General features: G+C 40.1%; 1 protein-coding gene and 1 long non-coding RNA gene across 5 annotated transcripts in view; one reads left to right on the plus strand and one right to left on the minus strand.

The window, feature by feature from the left end:
* The window catches only part of LOC144003149 (uncharacterized), a 165,594-nt gene extending 161,373 nt beyond the window's left edge, over nt 1-4,221 (plus strand). The window contains exons 2-3 of the long non-coding RNA XR_013278897.1: nt 1,472-1,587; nt 3,835-4,221. This is a non-coding gene — a long non-coding RNA (uncharacterized LOC144003149). The remainder of the gene's footprint in view (nt 1-1,471; nt 1,588-3,834) is intronic.
* Nucleotides 835-17,244, minus strand: LOC144003148 (ninjurin-2-like). 4 transcript variants are annotated; one of them, XM_077499050.1, is made up of 5 exons: nt 17,047-17,244; nt 3,843-3,979; nt 3,469-3,548; nt 1,932-2,116; nt 1,487-1,634 (listed from the first exon to the last, which is right to left on the minus strand). In XM_077499050.1, exons 1-4 carry the CDS (start codon nt 17,140-17,142, stop codon nt 1,947-1,949), a joined length of 483 nt encoding a protein of 160 aa, XP_077355176.1. In that variant the 5' UTR covers nt 17,143-17,244; the 3' UTR covers nt 1,487-1,634; nt 1,932-1,946. The 4 variants fall into 4 exon arrangements, with proteins under 4 accessions (XP_077355178.1, XP_077355177.1, XP_077355176.1 ...); XM_077499052.1 differs by lacking the exons at nt 1,487-1,634; nt 1,932-2,116 and adding an exon at nt 835-1,178; XM_077499051.1 differs by lacking the exon at nt 1,932-2,116 and having other exon boundaries at nt 1,430-1,634.

Consider the following 17,244-nt stretch of genomic DNA (forward strand, 5'->3'; position numbering starts at 1 on the left):
AGAAGAATAATAATAAGAATAATAATAATAAGAAGAATTCCTACAAAAACAATAGGGCCTCGCAGCGGCACCGCCGCCGCCGCTGCTCGGGCCCTAATAATAATAAGAAGAATTCCTACAAAAACAATAGGGCCTCGCAGCGGCACCGCCGCCGCCGCTGCTCGGGCCCTAATAATAAGAATTCCTTCAGGAACAATAGGGACCTCGCAGCGGTCGCTGCTCGGGCCCTAATAATAATAAGAATTCCTTCAGGAACAATAGGGACCTCGCAGCGGTCGCTGCTCGGGCCCTAATAATAAGAATTCCTTGAAAAACAATAGGGACCTCGCAGCGGTCGCTGCTCGGGCCCTAATAAAATAAAAACACACACAAAATATATGCGCCTGTTTATAAATGTAGTTAGTGAGTCTAAATTTTCAGAAAATAAATGCTCAACTTAAGTAGAGGTTGACAAATAAACTTAAGGACAGTAACAGTATTTGTTTTTTGTTACTTCCCACCACAGCACTTAATACCAACTTTCATTATTGTATTGCTCACCCATCTCTTTCCCAGACAGAAATCTTTACAACTTTGACACTCACTGACCTTATACACACTCACACACACGTACACACACGCAGTGTCCCAGTTCCCTGGGCGCCAGTCGATCAGACAGCTGCAGTATATATAGTCTGCTGGCTAAAGTTCGCCACACACAAAAAGAGTTGCACCCAGAGCTCCCCTCGCCACTGCAATGACCTACATTATTAAATTCAAACATCAACAAACCCTGAAAAATAAGTTTTTCTTTTTTTCATTAACTATGACAACTCAGGTTTGTTTGCCATTTGATTTTATTTGAAAATGTCATACAATGTTATGTGATTTTAACCGTATGAGTGCCAAAAGAGGATGACTGCAATTTAAAAATCCATCTAAACCTCGTTAACATTTAATTTTGCCTTTTTAACTTGATATAAAACTTGTTAGTGATGACAATACTGCTTTCTCTTATGTAGGTCGGTGAGAATGTCAGTGAATGCGCATCATCAGCCACGGGAAGTGTCCTGTGCGCTGCATGCCAAAGGTGCTGATGAATAAGTTGAGCACCGTGGTGATGAACACTATGACGGTGGTTACATTGTTCAAGTAGTCCAGGCGCTTTTGAAGAGTGGAGTTATTCACATCTCGGCGCCCTGTGACTCACACATACAACAAAGACACATGCAGAAAACACATCTGTTTTATCCATACAGTTATTGTTCACCTTGGCCAATAAATCAGGCTGAGAAGCACTTCTAAAGAGTCCAAATTGCACCTTATAGCACACTTTCACATAAAATTAATATAGTGGAAGTGCATTTTTACGAGCAGTTGGTTAAATAAATGAAGATGAAATGAATATGAGCACATATTAATGTTTGGCGATTAAAAAAAAAAAAAAAAAAAAAAAAAAAAAGTTATTTATGCATTGTATGTGTTATTTCAGAAGTGCAGCCGAGCAAGCAGCCAACGGAAGAAGCCCGTCCTCTTGGACCCGAAGAAGCTGATGAAGAAGTTGGTGACCGTGGTGACGAAGATGACGCCCGTCGCTACGTTGTTCAGGTAGTCCAGCCGTCTCTGATTGGACACCACATTCAGGTCCCTGCGTGCTGCAGTGCACACATGAAGTGATAGACACACAAGCACACATGGTTCAAGCATTTCACGCGCAGGAGCCATACACATGTTCACGTATCCCAGGCATACGCAGACCCTATATTGTTTGAATGAGCCCACACCTTAGATATGTCCTTTAAAAACACATGCACACTGATCAAAGTTGACTTTTTAATGCAGTTTGGTTACTTTAAATTAAATTCAGTGCTGTGGCGCCCCCTAGTGCCATCTAGAAGACTGCCAATTTACACCAACAAGGGCCTATTTTATTATATTTTTTTAACAAACACCTTTTAAAGCCATATTCACAGTACAAAACGCTGAAACATCCATCTCAGTAGGCAGCTGCGCTGCGTGCCGAAAGCGGACTTGATGATGTTGATGAGCAAGGTGAGGAAGATGATGCCCGTGGTCAGATTGTTGAGGAAGTTTAAGAGCCTCTGGTATGAGGGGAGCAGGGTCAGCTCGACACGAGCTGGACACACGCACACACACACACACACACATGGATGTGAGTTGGTGTATTGCAGTGTGTTCACAAACTTTGTACAGCATCTACCAACTCAAAATAGTTTTTCCAAGTTTTCAAAGTACCGCCATCATTGATATATAGTAGTTAGAAGACCTAAGTGCTCCAAAAAAACAAGGCATTCCTGATCCTAAGAAGTATATTTAGGTGTACTTTACACATTTATTTAACTGTATTAGATTAAAACAAATGTGAAGCCACAGTAACATTTATTTCAGTGATTCTTTGTGGACCGCAAAAGAAGCCCGTGCACCACGCACACAACAACCAATGGCCTTTCAGTATTTCCCTGCCATTCTAAAAACAACAGCATAGCATTAATAGTGATTAGTAGGGGTGTGAATTGCCTAGTACCTGACGATTCGATTCGTATCACGATTCACAGGTCACGATTCGATTCGATACCGATTAATCCCGATACGAATTTATAAGTCGATTGTTGCGATTTTTTTTCATTCAAATTTAAAAAATACTAATCAGTAAGCTTGTAGAGTGTAAGATTTATATGAAAATGTATTATTTATTTATCTTAAATTTCAGTCTTATAGAGGTTGTAATCTGTTTCATGTTTGAACAGCATTAAAATAAAATATTAAGGCTTAATGTTCCGTTCATATAACATTCTTCCATGCTCAAGGTGTGAATCCTAACCCGAAGTCAGACGTTTTGTTGAATATTTTTCCATTAAAAATGGAAGTTTAAAAATCGATTCACACACACACACACACAAAAAAAAAAAAAAAAAAAAAAAAGCAATGATGATAAGACGTTGAATCGGTAAGACTACCGAATGAACAATTCTGAGCTCTTAAAAAAAAAAAAAAAAAAAAAAAAAAAAAAAAAAAAAAAAAAAAAATCGATTTTTTTTTATTGAATCGATTCGAGAATCGCGCGATGTAGTATCGCGATATATCGCCGAATCGATTTTTTTAACACCCCTAGTGATTAGTGTATTAGTTTTGTCCCCAAAATGTGTATCCCTGGGGCTTAAAAGTGCATCCTGGCAAAGAGGCCCGTGCGCTCCATCCCAAAGACAGAAATGAAGATGTTGGTAACAAAGACGAGGAAGATGACAATGGTGGCGCTGTTGTTGAGGCTGTCCAGGCGCTTGTGGTTGGCCTCGTCGTTGAGGTCTCGCCGAGCTACAGCAAGATGCAGAGATCTCTAAATAGCATTACCAGCAGTTTCGATTAGTTTTTTTTTTTTTTTTTGCATTTTCATGCACGGCGTGTGACAGGCGTCAGTGTTTTAGTTTGTTAATATAGCAGAAAAATTTGATCTAATTAACGACGTCTCACCTATGATAATGATCAGGATCCCAGCGACTATCTGGAGAGCCAGTGAGAAGGAAATGAGAGTCAGGACGGCTGCATAGTACCTGAGAAGGTTAAAAAAAAAGGACACGTTTTTTGCATAGTACCTGAGAAGGTTAAAAAAAAAAGGACACGTTTTTGCATACACTAGCCACTTTATTAGGAATACTCCATCCATCCATCCATCCATCCATCCAGCCAGCCAGCCAGCCAGCCAGCCAGCCAGCAACTAACTAGACAGACTATCAAAACTATCACTAACTATCAAAACTAACTAGACAGACATACTACTAGTAGTAACCAACCATTCATTTACCAAACTTGTCATAGTTCCTTATGAATCGTTTCTAGGTCCATACCTGTATCCCGCCCCCTGCTCGATGACAGTCTTCATGTGTGTGATGTTCGCCAGGAACAGAGCGATGTCCAGCATGCCCTCAGCCGCAGTCTTCTTGGTGGCGTACAGATTCATGTTCAGGTTAGAGGGCGCGCCACTCTATGGTATAAATAAACAAAGACATCATAAGTGACCCAAGGTGGGCAGCAGTGAAAGCTGCCGTGCTTGGCCCAAGTAATATAAAAGGCGCCAACTGAGGGCAGCATTGCTCAAGAGAGAGGGACAAGGAAACGTCAGTAATGTTGATGTAACTTAAAAGCAGCCATAAGAAGGCAGCATTGCTCAAGTTAAAGTTACCAGGATGGCGTAGCAATGGAGGATACAAGCAACCAAAAGATTGATCAAGTCATGGACAAAGGGACATTTTATTCATGTATTTATTATGTATTATTGTTGAATTAGTAATTTTGTATACATTGAAATTTCTAATTCAATGTCCATGGTGAAATTACTATTAGGGATGAACCGATACTGCATTTCTGTACTCAGTCATAAAAACGTACTCCCATACTAAAACACGGCACAAGTTATGGTGACAAGCCGTCCGGCAAACACCAAGTTTCTCGTGTGCCATTGCCCACCTTAGTATTTAGTCTGAAACACTACACAACTGCAAAGCCTTGTGTTTCAAGCTATATTTACCGGTAAATGAAATATATGGCAAAGCTGTTGGAAAAACATGCAGCTTGATGTTGAAAGTGTCATGTTGCTGGGCTCTCAGTGTGTTTTCCTTGTCTCACAGTGCCTGATTAATGAGAGGGGCGTGTCCCCTGCACCACACCTGCAGTGCATCACCTATTAGGCCTTCATAAGGACTGGGACTCCTTGCAGCCACTGTCGGGTCGTTGCGCCGTCTGCTCACAGCCATTGTCTAGTGTTTCTACTGTTTTTCGCCTTCGCTAATTATTATAGTCCAAGATTCTCGATTTTCATCTACCTAAGTTTACGTTTTCGTCTACCTACGTCTCTTTTTGTTCCCACTTTTATGTGGCGTGTTTCATAGCTATAGTAAGTTGTTGCTTTCTTGTGTTTGCGGTTTGTAGCCTTCGGGTCTTTTTGTGTTGTGTTAATTTCCCTCCTTGCAATTTGCAAGCACTTTTTGTTAACCTTTTTCCTGGCTGTGTCCAGCGCTTTATGTTCATATTCACGTGTTTTGGTGAATAAAACCTCTCGCTTACTCCTCTCTGTTCTGGGATCCACTCTCCGGTCGCACCGGAACCTTAACAGAAAGATCAATAATTACACGTTTTTATTCTAAAAAATGTTTTGAGAGAAATGTATGCCATGTTCAAGGAAATGTTTGATGTTTATAAACAATGTTTGATTAAAATCCAACACTAATGGCATTGTTGAGCATTAGTACTTGGTAGAGGTGAGTACTCAAATGTACCGTAAGTATTTTGGAATGAAAAGAAGGGGTATTTGATCCATTTCTAATCATTAGGTGCTTTCAATGTTTTCATATTTGAATGTGCATACTTCATGTGTAAGTCAGGAAATACAAGGCGAGGAACAGAATGTGCATGACTTTCAAGAATAACATATGACTTATTACGTAACCACACGGAACAATGACCGATGGGGCCCATTTTTCTTCTGTAGTAGTTTGTCTGCAGATGCACATACTGAACTTCTCAACATTTTTGGCTGTAGAACTAAACTTTCTATCCACAAATGGATCGTTTTACTCGAGACCTCTGTCGTCATGCACCCAAATAGAGATGTGTGTAGAGAAATATACAACAAATGGCATGTAAAGCATCAGCCCCAGCCACTAGAGCCACATTTTACTTTTTTTATTTTTTATTTATTTTTTTGCACTGAAAATTCCAAATAAACACACTGTTTTGTTTTGTTTTTTTTACATTTAAAAAATTTTTTTTAACCCCTTGGCTGTTATGTGACAGTTAAATTTAGTGTCATGCCGCAGCTTGGTTCAGAAAATTATCGCTGAAACCCCGATTTAAAAGAACGGTGTACTGTAGTGAACATGTCTATTTGCAGTTGTTTTAACTATACTGCATAGATAAATTTTTATGCGTTGATAGTGTAAGTGCTTCCAGTAACCAGGGCTGATTACTAATGCCAAACTTATTTCCTTTTTGCACATAAGTACAGCTGACACATTTCCTTCTCGACAGGGCAGAGCTTTATTATGCTGTGGAAATATCTCTGACCTTTTTACAAGTCAAATACAAGAGTTGTGTTTAAAAAAAAAGTATTATTTCCATCAAAAATACTAGTTTGAATTAAATCCAGAAAAGTTTTGAAGAAATCCAGCCATTCGTGGTCAATTGTAAGTCCAATATGATAAACACATGCAGTTTGCCCAGTAAGCCCTTCCCCCCATGTTTTTCTGAGACAGATTTAAAAAAAAAAAAAAAAAAAAAAAAGGGGCAGGATGAAAAGCAGCGAGTGGCTCAAGTATGTATAGAATGTATATGTGCTGGCCTGTGTCCATTACCTCCCCTCTCAGGAGTCTTGTGGTCTCACTCTGTCAACATCAGCTTTAGACAGACCGCCAACACACACACACACATGCATCCACGCACATGCGCACGCAGTGGAATGTCCTACAATGGCTACATATAAGCAACACTGACATATGCGCTCACTTAACAATTTCAGTGTAGCAATCCAATGTGCCTTTATCCTGAATTAGTTAAATGGCTTCCAATATTTATTATTTTACCCTGGGTTTGGCCTGCCAGATACAGTGTGGTTCACAGATCTTTATTTACAGCCGAGGCAGGTGGTAGCTGAAGGTCAACACCCTGTTTTTCACACGCAAAAACGTTCTTTGGATTTAGCACAATGTAAGAAGATTGAATGCATTTTTTTAAATTAATTGTTGCATTCTTTGATAACCAATCGGCTGGAACAATGTAAAAAGCATAAAAAGGTTAAAAGAAATTATCAACATAGCAAATAAAGTCATTAAATCCCCAACCAGTGTTTTACAGATCTGTAATCATATTTGTAAATATGTCATAGGTGGCCAAATGATAACACAATTAGGCAACACATTTATAACATCACCATACTGTAAATATTCAGACAACTGTCAGTTATTCAATCTCCCGTTTAATATCCGCAGATGGTTCGTCACTCAAGCAGCTGAGAAGGCATGGCATCGCCTTGGAGTGGAAAATATCTTTAGTGTGTGTGTTTATACACAGAATTCTTCCTAGAAATCCAGTCCTCGTAAAAGCCGCACATCCCTAAAAAGCAGCGATCTGCAAACACATGCCCAAACTCCCTGAAAGCTGACTATACACACGCACGCACACCCCCACACATGCACACGCACACATTAAAAACAACATACCTGACCCTATTACTTACACAAGGACACCGGACACGATTCGTGCCAGCTTTAACACTTTAAATTGCAACACACATATACAAACATAAGACCACATGGGTGGCTGCCCTTACCGCACAGGAAGTGCTCCTCCCCTGCACACTGATTGGTTGCTTTAATAGCCAATAGTGGGGGACCTCCAACAAGGAGTGTAGCTCTGTTTTTCCTCAAGTAACTTTATTTTATTTTTTTAACGTGTTTGTCCTTGCATCACTCCATCTGCAGTGCTATGCACTATGTTTTTTGTTGATTTTTTTTTTTTTTATGGAACCGTGGAGGTGGTCTGGGTTGCCCACCTCCAATGAAGCTGCAGACTGATCATTTGTGCATATTGTGGCAGAGGATTTTTTTTTTGTCAAAGGAAATTCTCATTTTTAGGGTATTTTCTTCATTTGTCCCTCTAGTAAAGAAGATGCATTTACTCCCGGGACCTATAAAATGGTAAATGTAAAAAAATAAATAAATAAATAAAAACGAGCAAATAATCACAAAAAGAAAAATATATGAACAAGGGGCAGCATTTCGGTATTAAATAAAAGTGGTAAAAGAATTGACTCTTGCAGAACTCCACGTCAACCATTATATTGCCAATAGTTAATTAAAGGATCTTTACGCAGTTTGACACTTTTTTTACTCACGACTGCCACCTCTGGCCCAAAGTGTAACTGCAGCATCTGTGTTAGGCTCGTTAATTGTGAGCGTGCGAGTATGTGCACAATCTTAAAGTGACAGCCACAGTTGACAAACGAGGACATGACATCAAATGAAGTAAGAAAAAAAATCTGCCCCTCCCCTCACCAAAGCTACTGTGGAGTGTGCGGGGGTCCGCACACTCTACTATAAAGGGAAGATAAAAGCTGATAGGTGCAGTCAGAGTAAAACAGTCAGGGCTCTGTACTCATATGGGCATTGGTGGAGCATGCCTGATGTAGAAAAAGCTTTAACATTACCTTTATAAACGGCACAATGCACCTTTAATATTAATGCTTTTACTCTAAATAGGCATTCTATAGTAAAAAGTACGTCTTTAGTATTGGAATCCTTCAAATCTTCCTTCTATTAAAGGAGTCTAAATATAGCTTTATTACATCCATGCATACACATGACAGCAAATCATGCAGCACGCTTATCAGTGGAACAAAGCATGTTCTTGCTACAATGGCATGCTCGACAGAAAGCCCCGCATTCCCTGCGGCATGATTTGCAGTGCTGTAAAAAGGTACTAGTCATTATTGAGCGTTTGCTGGAAGTTTTTATTACGGCCGAGGCATGTTTGGAGAGCAGACACACGGATTTCAAGCATGCCTTTTGTCAGTGCAATAGCTGGAATTCCTCATGCTTCTTTGGGCTGCTTATAAGCTTGGAAAATACAGTAGTCGGTGAACCACAAGTTCCACAATTTGGCCAATATAATTCTAATAGACAGTGACTTTTACGTATAAATTGTGTATAGAGAAATACATTGTATTGAGGATTACAAAGCTTGTGAAACTGATATGTACACTTTCTACTTACAGGCTTAAAATAAATTCCATGTGTTGACCCCTAACCCCCATGTCACACATGACCATGTCGCTAAAACCCTTGGCATCTTACATCATGTACATTTGACCAAGGTGGTGTTTTGACTAAACAAACATTTGCACGTACACATTTGTCATTACAGAGCATGTGACCTGGTGACACAATGTTTTGGCTGCATGACACAAAGAAAAGCTTGTTTCATTACTGGTCAAGCTAAGAAGATCCAATGAAAGAACTCACAGTGCTGTGCTGAATCAGTCTTAGAGGGGTTTCTAATATGTTGCTTAGGGCATCAACGATAACTTGTCATTCATTCAAATAATTTGGTTCCAGATGGAAGCTTTATTGAACAAATGGTAGGAAAGCAAAACACTGACAAATAGGTAACAGCAAGCCAACTTTGAACTCATTTGTTACCCCCCCCCCCCCCCCCCCCCCCCCCATGTCATGCACCAGGCCTTTTAAAGCCATTCACACTCAAAAGTCACAGATGCTTTAGTTGAATGTGAGGATCCCGACTACAATTGGCCAAATGCGATAACCGTAGATGTAGTCTCTTTTTTCTCTTCCATCTCTAGCTCAATAGCTGTGCGCATTGTTGTACCCTCAAATGCAAGACAAGCAAATAAGAGGATCAACAAAATGTAATTCCTTGGTTACCGTAAAAGTTTGTAGTAGCCGTTTAGAGTCTCAACCAGAAAAACAAAAGTCTATTGTTAAATTCCATTGACGTTATCCGTGATCACAGACTGAAAATGTCCCTGAACACAATTAGGTCATCCTGCGTACAGATTGAATCAATCAGAAAGCACATGATCTAGTGCAGACATGTCTCTCCTGTCAGCACAACTTTGGAGCTTGTTTGCTTTTGGCTCAAATAAACCCCGCCGTGTGCTTTCGACTAATTTCTACTCGAATTCCAGGAATGACGCGCAGTTTGGCCAGTGAGCACAGCACATACATACATCACGCTAAATAGCATCACCTCTTGATGTTTTTTTTTCTTTATGAGTCTGTGTGGAACCATGTTTGTTTGCTTTGGTTGAAGAGGTCAAAGGACACATGGTTCATTCTGAATGACTGACACCGATCCACCCTGTTTGCGGGTGGGGCTCAAGGGAACTAATAACTTGGGAAATGCATTTGGTAACTGTATGTGGATGTGTGCAGACTAGTCCCAACTCCATATGTGAATATTTGAAGTATAATGTACCCGTACGTCCATTTTTATGTTTATACTGCAGATGTGTGGCCATGTGTCTGACAAAGTAGCAGTTAAAGGATAATGAGATAAGCATGGCCATATTTGCAATGTGGTTTTATGAGCTGCTTGAAAAAGAGAAGTATTATGCAAAGTCCTGTGGAGGGGCGATTTGATTTAAAAATTTGGTGTTTGTATTTGGAGTCAAGTGGCCACCGTATGCTTGCTGCTGCACTGTTTTTTTTTGTTTGTTTTTTCAACAATCCAAGGGAAGCCAGCTGGGCTCTTCCTATTAAGCTTTTTTAGATTCAACATGAATCTGCTGTCATTTCCCTTCCAGAAATGAAAAGAAAACACTCTGAAGAAGGGATGAAGCAGAAGAAAGGCAGGATGGAGAGTTAGCCCAAAAAGCAATGTAAAAACAATTATTTCAGGCTTTAGAATAAACAAATGACTTGCTGGACACTTTATTGGGTACACTTGCACAAATTCAGATTTACGAGGCGCGCTGTCACAACAGTGGAGTCATGCAGTGAGAGTGTCAAAGCACGAGATGGGAACGTCTGGAAATTTATAGACTATTTGCTGCAGCCGTGGAGGAGGAAGCTAGCAAAAATGTCAACATGTGGATTAAGTGTTCGTTGTTAGCGCTGCGTGTGCATTACATAACACGGCACATCATTATCGGTCCGTTATTAAAGTGAAAACGGGCTGTTAAACTAGTTTGATGTCTGCTTAATACCACTAGGAGACGTATTTACATGACATCTAGGGGTTGCTTTGATATGCTGTGATATATCAATGACTGAACACAGGAGCAGGATCAGAGTATTTTATACCCATGTCAACAGAAGTGTCGCGGTGGCAACAGTTATGTCACCATTTATAAATGACAGGGTGGCCAGAGAACACGCACACATCTCTTACATAACGACCACACCCTGAACCATGTGAGGATTTAACCACTCTTGGGGGACAGTAAATACCCCACAAAGTGGCCCACAACAGTACCTGGTGGACATGCACATTCGCACACGTACTTCCTCACACTCACTCTCAGAATGTGACAGTTGCCATGCACGGCTGAGGACACACATGCAGACACAAACACACGCACAATATGAAAAGAAGGAAGCCATGTATTCTGGGAGGTGAGACAAGTGGGAAGGAGAAAACAGAGAAGGTGATATTCATGGGGGTTAATAAATAAATAAATATAGCAAGTAGGGGTGGGAGAAAAAAAATGATATCGCAATATATTGTTGCGCTCTCTGTTGCAATAAATTATCGATACACTGACGGTAGATATCGATATAATGTGTCCAGTTGTGCAGTGTTATGTTATAAATGTTTATGCACTTTAATTTGTCTCACTTTACAATGTTTACAGTTAAAAGGCTCAGAGGCAGTGAGGCACTATGCAGAACTTTGTACATTGTACAAAGTTTTGGCATTGAATAAATGCATAATTATACATATATATTTTCATGGGCATTTGTTGGCTTTTTCAGTCACATGTCGTGATATATTGCAATTTTTTTTTTTGACACTATATCAAAAATCGTAGACATCGTGTATCGTGATATTATCGATATTGTGAGCCAAATATCGTCACCAGAGGTAGGTAATCCAGGTCCAGAAAGTAAAAACCCTGACACAGTTTGGCTTTAGCCACAGGCGCATCTAATCAACTAGCAGGGAAACAAGTTACTTGTCAATCGGTCAAGTACAACCTCCTGTGACTAAAGTCTACTTGACCGATTGGTAAGTAACTTGTTTACCTGCTAGTATATTAGATGCACCTGTGGCTAAAGCCAAACTATGGCAGGATTTTTACTTTCTGGACCTAGATTACCCACCTCTGATCGTCACAGTATCGAATCGTGGTTTACCCGTATCGTCCCACCCCTAATAGCAAGCTTCCCATCCACCCAGGCAACATTACAGCTACACATCTAACATTTAATTTAATGAGTACAATATACTAACATTTAATTTAATAAGTAAAATATACCAATACATGTAGTGTAGTGTGTGGTATTGAGCTGAAAATATGTTGTATTGTATATGTTGCATTGTAATTTGCTAAGAATGTTGAAAATGGGATAATTTGAAAATGTAATCATTTCCAGAGATATATACAAGGCACAAAATAACTTTTACAGTTTGCACTTTTACAAATCAATAACTTAATTTGAGTAGCAGCTCTGTGGCTGGGAGGAGCATTTTTTTTTTTTTTTTTTGCAGGTTAGTCTCAGTGACCTGAAGCAATGGTTTAATTGAACAAAAGTTATCGGTTTCAAGCTCCGAAAACCACGTCGCCGTGTGGACGGACTGCCCAAACGGTAAGAAACTTGTGAGGATACATTGAAGTGGGCTTTCTGAGATTGTCCCAGTTAAACTGTGACTTCTAGTCACCAGGTGGCGTAAGAAGCTCCCGCACATAGGTGACATAATTGCATTGCAGCACATTAAAGTGCATGCATCCAGTCCAGCTAAGCTTTTTGGAACAGTTTGTGTGATTTGGTTATTAGAGAAATTGATAAATTTGTGATTCTCTGTCTTTTTATTCAATGTGTCTTAATCACGGTTAGGGAATTCAGATCCATAAAGTAAAAACGTTGCCACAGATTGGCACTAGTCGCAGGTGCTTCTCATCTGGCAGGTAAACGAGCTTGTTGTCTCCACTTGTTGAGTAGAAGCACCTGTGGCTAAAGCCAAACTTTTCTTTTCTTTTTTAATACACCACACACTCACTCACACAAGCTTACATCATGTAGTGGCTAAAGCCAAACTGTTAGGGTTTATCATTTCTGGGCCTTTGATATGGAATTGGTACTATTAATGTTGAAGTGACTGTCGTTGTGCCCTTTGTTTTCTTGTCCCTTTTGGTTTGATTATCATCGTGAAGAGCATATTTTCAATGCAGCCACTGTACTGGATTGCAGCAGTTTGTGTAACTAAGTAACTGCAACACGTCTTTACTTTTAAACCTAGCTGCCATGCTTGGAAATGCCATCTAAGTCCTACTAATTCTGTGTCAGTGCATGACGCCCTGTTGCTGTTGCACTATAATAGAAAGTAGGCGAGAGGTGCAAATTCCTCACACCTTGCAAATAGATGCGTGTCTCACAGTTGCACCAGCATGAAAACTGCATAAAAAATAAAGAGGATCCCTTTAATTTGTGGTGATGTAATAATCATTTACGAAATTATGTTGTGGGTGTGATCTTAATTGATGCCATATACACCTTATATTTGCTCCAACAAAAGATTTTAGCTTTTAAAGGGGCTGTCTGCCGGATTCACTCAGGAAAATGCACTTTTTAAATACAGGATGTACACACTTTAACTTTCTCTCAGTCTACACATCTGGGTTTATGTTAATTTTTGGTGTTGATTTCGTCCTAAACCCCCACCCCCCCAGCCTGTATTTTGTCATTTTGTGTTTGTTTTGTAAACAGCGCGACGTTTCTGTGGAAAGACAGTGCTTACACCCCTCCAGCCAATCACAGAGTGGGGGGTGGCGTGTCGCAAACGGGGCCGGGCAAATGTGTCAGCTGCGTGACGTCACTCCCACGGCAATTTGAAAGCATGCACGGATTATTATTATTTTTTTTTTTCACTCACTCACTCACTCACTCACTCACTCACTCACTCACTCACTCACTCACTCACTCACTCACAGAAGCTTACGTGTGTGAATGAGTGAGTGTAGAAAAAAAAATCCGTGCGTGCTTTCAAATTGCCGCGGGAGTGACATCCAGCAGCCGACACGTTCGCCTGGCCCCGTTTACGATACGCCACCCCCGGCCACCACCCTCTGCGATTGGCTGGATGGGTGTAAGCACTGTCTTTCCACAGAAACGTCCCGCTGTTTACAAAACAAACACAAAATGGCAAAATACAGGCTGGGGGGGTGGGGGTTTGGGACGAAATCAACACCAAAGATTAACATAAACACAGATGTGTAGACTGAGAGAAAGTTAAAGTGTGTACATCTTGTATTTAAAAAGTGCATTTTCTTGAGTGAATCAGGCAGACTGCGCCTTTAAGGTCATCTCCCATCTGCCTGATAGATAAAATGACATTACTATTCACTTACTGTTAATAGTACATCATCTTCCCACTGGCATGTGGAATGCAGCAACATGACATTAGAGTCATTTTGAGGAAATTTGCAGAAACTAGAACAGCCCAGAAGCTAAATGTTGTGTTTATTCATTAATATTTGTGTAGTCCTTGATTTTAGTATTTTGTTTGCAGCAAATCTGCTTTGTCTGTGAAGTTTGTATTTGCTATTCAACTCGAGCAGCTTCTGAGTACTGTGGAAAGAATTAAACCAATTAAAAACTGGTTTGACACAAACAAATTATCTTTGAATCTAGACAAAACATAGTTTATAATCTTTGGACCTAGACAAATTAAACAAGTCAAAATTTCTGTCGACTCAATTGAAATTGATAGAGTAAATTTAAATAAAATGTATTGGCATTGCAATTGATACAAAACTATACTGGAAATCTCAAATAGAAAATATTAAAAGAAACATACAAAATCTACTTCATAAAACCAAAGATGTCCTAAATAAGAAATCATGATACACATTACACTGTTCATTATGACTGCCTTGCCTGACTTATTGTGTGGAGATAAGGGGTAATACATACAAAACTATATTCAGTTCATCTTTAACGGGATACTTGACTAATTGAACCATTTTCAGTAGTGAAAAGTGAATATTTTGTCCAGAATTAATGCCGTAACTTCATCATTTTTCATGAACAATTAATACCTTTTAAAATGTCATTTTTCTACTTTGTGTCTGACAACTGATGATGACATCACCTGTGCTGAGGAAGTAGGTAACGGCCAATCATGGCTCAGTTTGTTAACCAAACCCAGAAAAAAGCTGAGCCATTATAGGTCACTACCAACTTCCTCAGCACATAGGTGATGTCATCATCAGTCGACAGCAAGTAGAAAAATTAGCTTATAAAGTGATACTTGACTCATTGAGCCATTTTCAGCAGTAAAAAGTTAATATTTTGTCCAGAATGAATTTGATCAATTCATTATTTTTAAATTAATACCTATTAAAAAAAAAAAAAAAAAAAAAAAAAAAATCCCCACTTGCTGTCGACTGATGATGACATCACCTGCGCTGAAGAAGTAAGTAACGACCAATCATGGCTCAGTTTGCTAACCAAACCCAGAAAACAGCTGAGCCATGATTGGTCGTTACCTACGCCGCATGGGTGATGTCATCGTCAGTTGACAAGTAGAAAAAAAAGTTATCAAATTTATTCTGGACAAAATATGAACTTTTTACTGCTCAAAATGGTTCAATGAGTCAAGTATCCCTTTAAGCGACAAAAAAAAACAAAAAACAAAAAAAAAACAGCTATACGAGTTATTAACTGTTCCACGTAAATAGGACCAGCCAATCCATTATGTATCAAATGAAACACTCAAATTCTATGACTTAGTCAAACTCAAAACAGCACAAATAATTGTCAAGAGTTGCTGAACTATGACATCTATTGATGATCCCTTTCTTTTTTTCCAATATTTATTTCATATTTTACAATGTGTTTATATGTTCAAATCAATCAAACAAATGTACTCTGCATTTTTATTAATTACGCGGACTCTCATCCCATCTGTGACATATCTCACCCACACATTGACCGTCACTCTCTCTCACCCCCCCCCCCCCCCCCCCCCCCCCCCCCCCCCACACACACACACACACACACACACACACACACACACACACATAGAACTGTTGAGTAACAGCACTTTGTTCACTGCGTGGCTAAATATACTAGTAACTGATAGGCCTGCATGTTGCATGATGGGAGCAAGCAATGCTGATGAATATGGACCTTGATAGACATTAGGGAGAAAGTGTGTGTATGTGTGTGTAAGCCATAAGATCAATACAACAGTATTGGAGCACTGCAGGGCGAAGGTGGGACAGTCACTTATGTGCAAGTCTGAAGTGTTAACCATCAAGTTACTGTTATAAAAGTTAAGCAAGTTGGGTGCCCACTAAATGTATGTCATACAGTCTTGCTCAATATTTGCACAGTATTCACCCCATGATACTTGCAACATGAGGCCTACTGTTGGGTTGCCAGGTTAATCTCCACTAATATATTTTTCTTTTTTTGCAGATTTGTTTTCTTCAGTTAAATATGTATAATTACGGAAGCATAGAGCTGCCAATGTGGAGTTAACATTTTTGGCTGGCGAGTATGTTCGAACATACTCGCAAATATGTTCGAACATACTCGCATATACGCATGTTCAAACATGTTTGCGAGTATGTTCGAACATATTTGTGAGTATGTTCGAACGTATTTGCGACTATGTTCGAACATATTTGCGAGTATGTTCAAACATACTCGCCAGCCAAAAATGTTTACTCCACATTGGCAGCTCTACGCTTCCGTATATAATAAACTTGTCAGATGTATAGTAGTAGTTGAAGTCTAAGTCAAGTCTCGTGGATACCAAGTCAAAGTCTAGTCAAGTCTTTCTTAAGTTTTAACCAACTACGTCCCAATTTCTAAAAGTCCGAGTCAAGTCATGTGACTCGAGTCACCCGTCTGTGCTACATGGGCAGGAAGTTGAGTAAATTATTTTTACCCCTAAGTTTTGTAGCTGTAAGCAAGTTCTTCTGCACCAAGCATGTTAAATTTGTGACCTGGGGTCTTCCACAAACTATTCCCGGAGACGTGTAAGTTTAGAATTGTCCAAAAAGAGAAGACAGCAAGTCAACAGCTGGCAAAAGCCTCATCTCAAGGCAGCCGACCCAACTTGACCCTCTTTCGTGAGTAGCTGTTCCGTTGACCTGTTTCTTCATTAGCGTGCATTATTAGCCTTTACACCCGGGCCCTAATTGATATTTGATTGATGTCGCTGGCGTGGCTTTTGTCTCAAAATAGTGCGGCATAGTGCCGCTCGGTAGCCTCTGTGATCCTCAGCTCTCACGTAGGCCGGACATACCGCGCCTCGCCGGCAAAGCCCCAGCGCATCAGTCACATCACAAGAGACGAGAGAGTCACTAACCTGCAGGGGACCACCGACCGGCATGGTGGATCTCTGCGACGTCAGGTCCATGTCTCGGCCTTGGTCTCCGCGCTCCGTCTTCCCGAGTCCCTGCATAATCAGACTTGTTGCGGGCAAGCACGGACACTAAACATACAACGATGGCAGAGGTCCTTATGAGAGGAAATTGCGCCAAGCTGGAGACGACACAGTGGCAGA

This window comes from Festucalex cinctus, chromosome 16 (genome assembly GCF_051991245.1).
Source record: "Festucalex cinctus isolate MCC-2025b chromosome 16, RoL_Fcin_1.0, whole genome shotgun sequence".
In the NCBI taxonomy this organism is placed as follows: domain Eukaryota; kingdom Metazoa; phylum Chordata; class Actinopteri; order Syngnathiformes; family Syngnathidae; genus Festucalex; species Festucalex cinctus.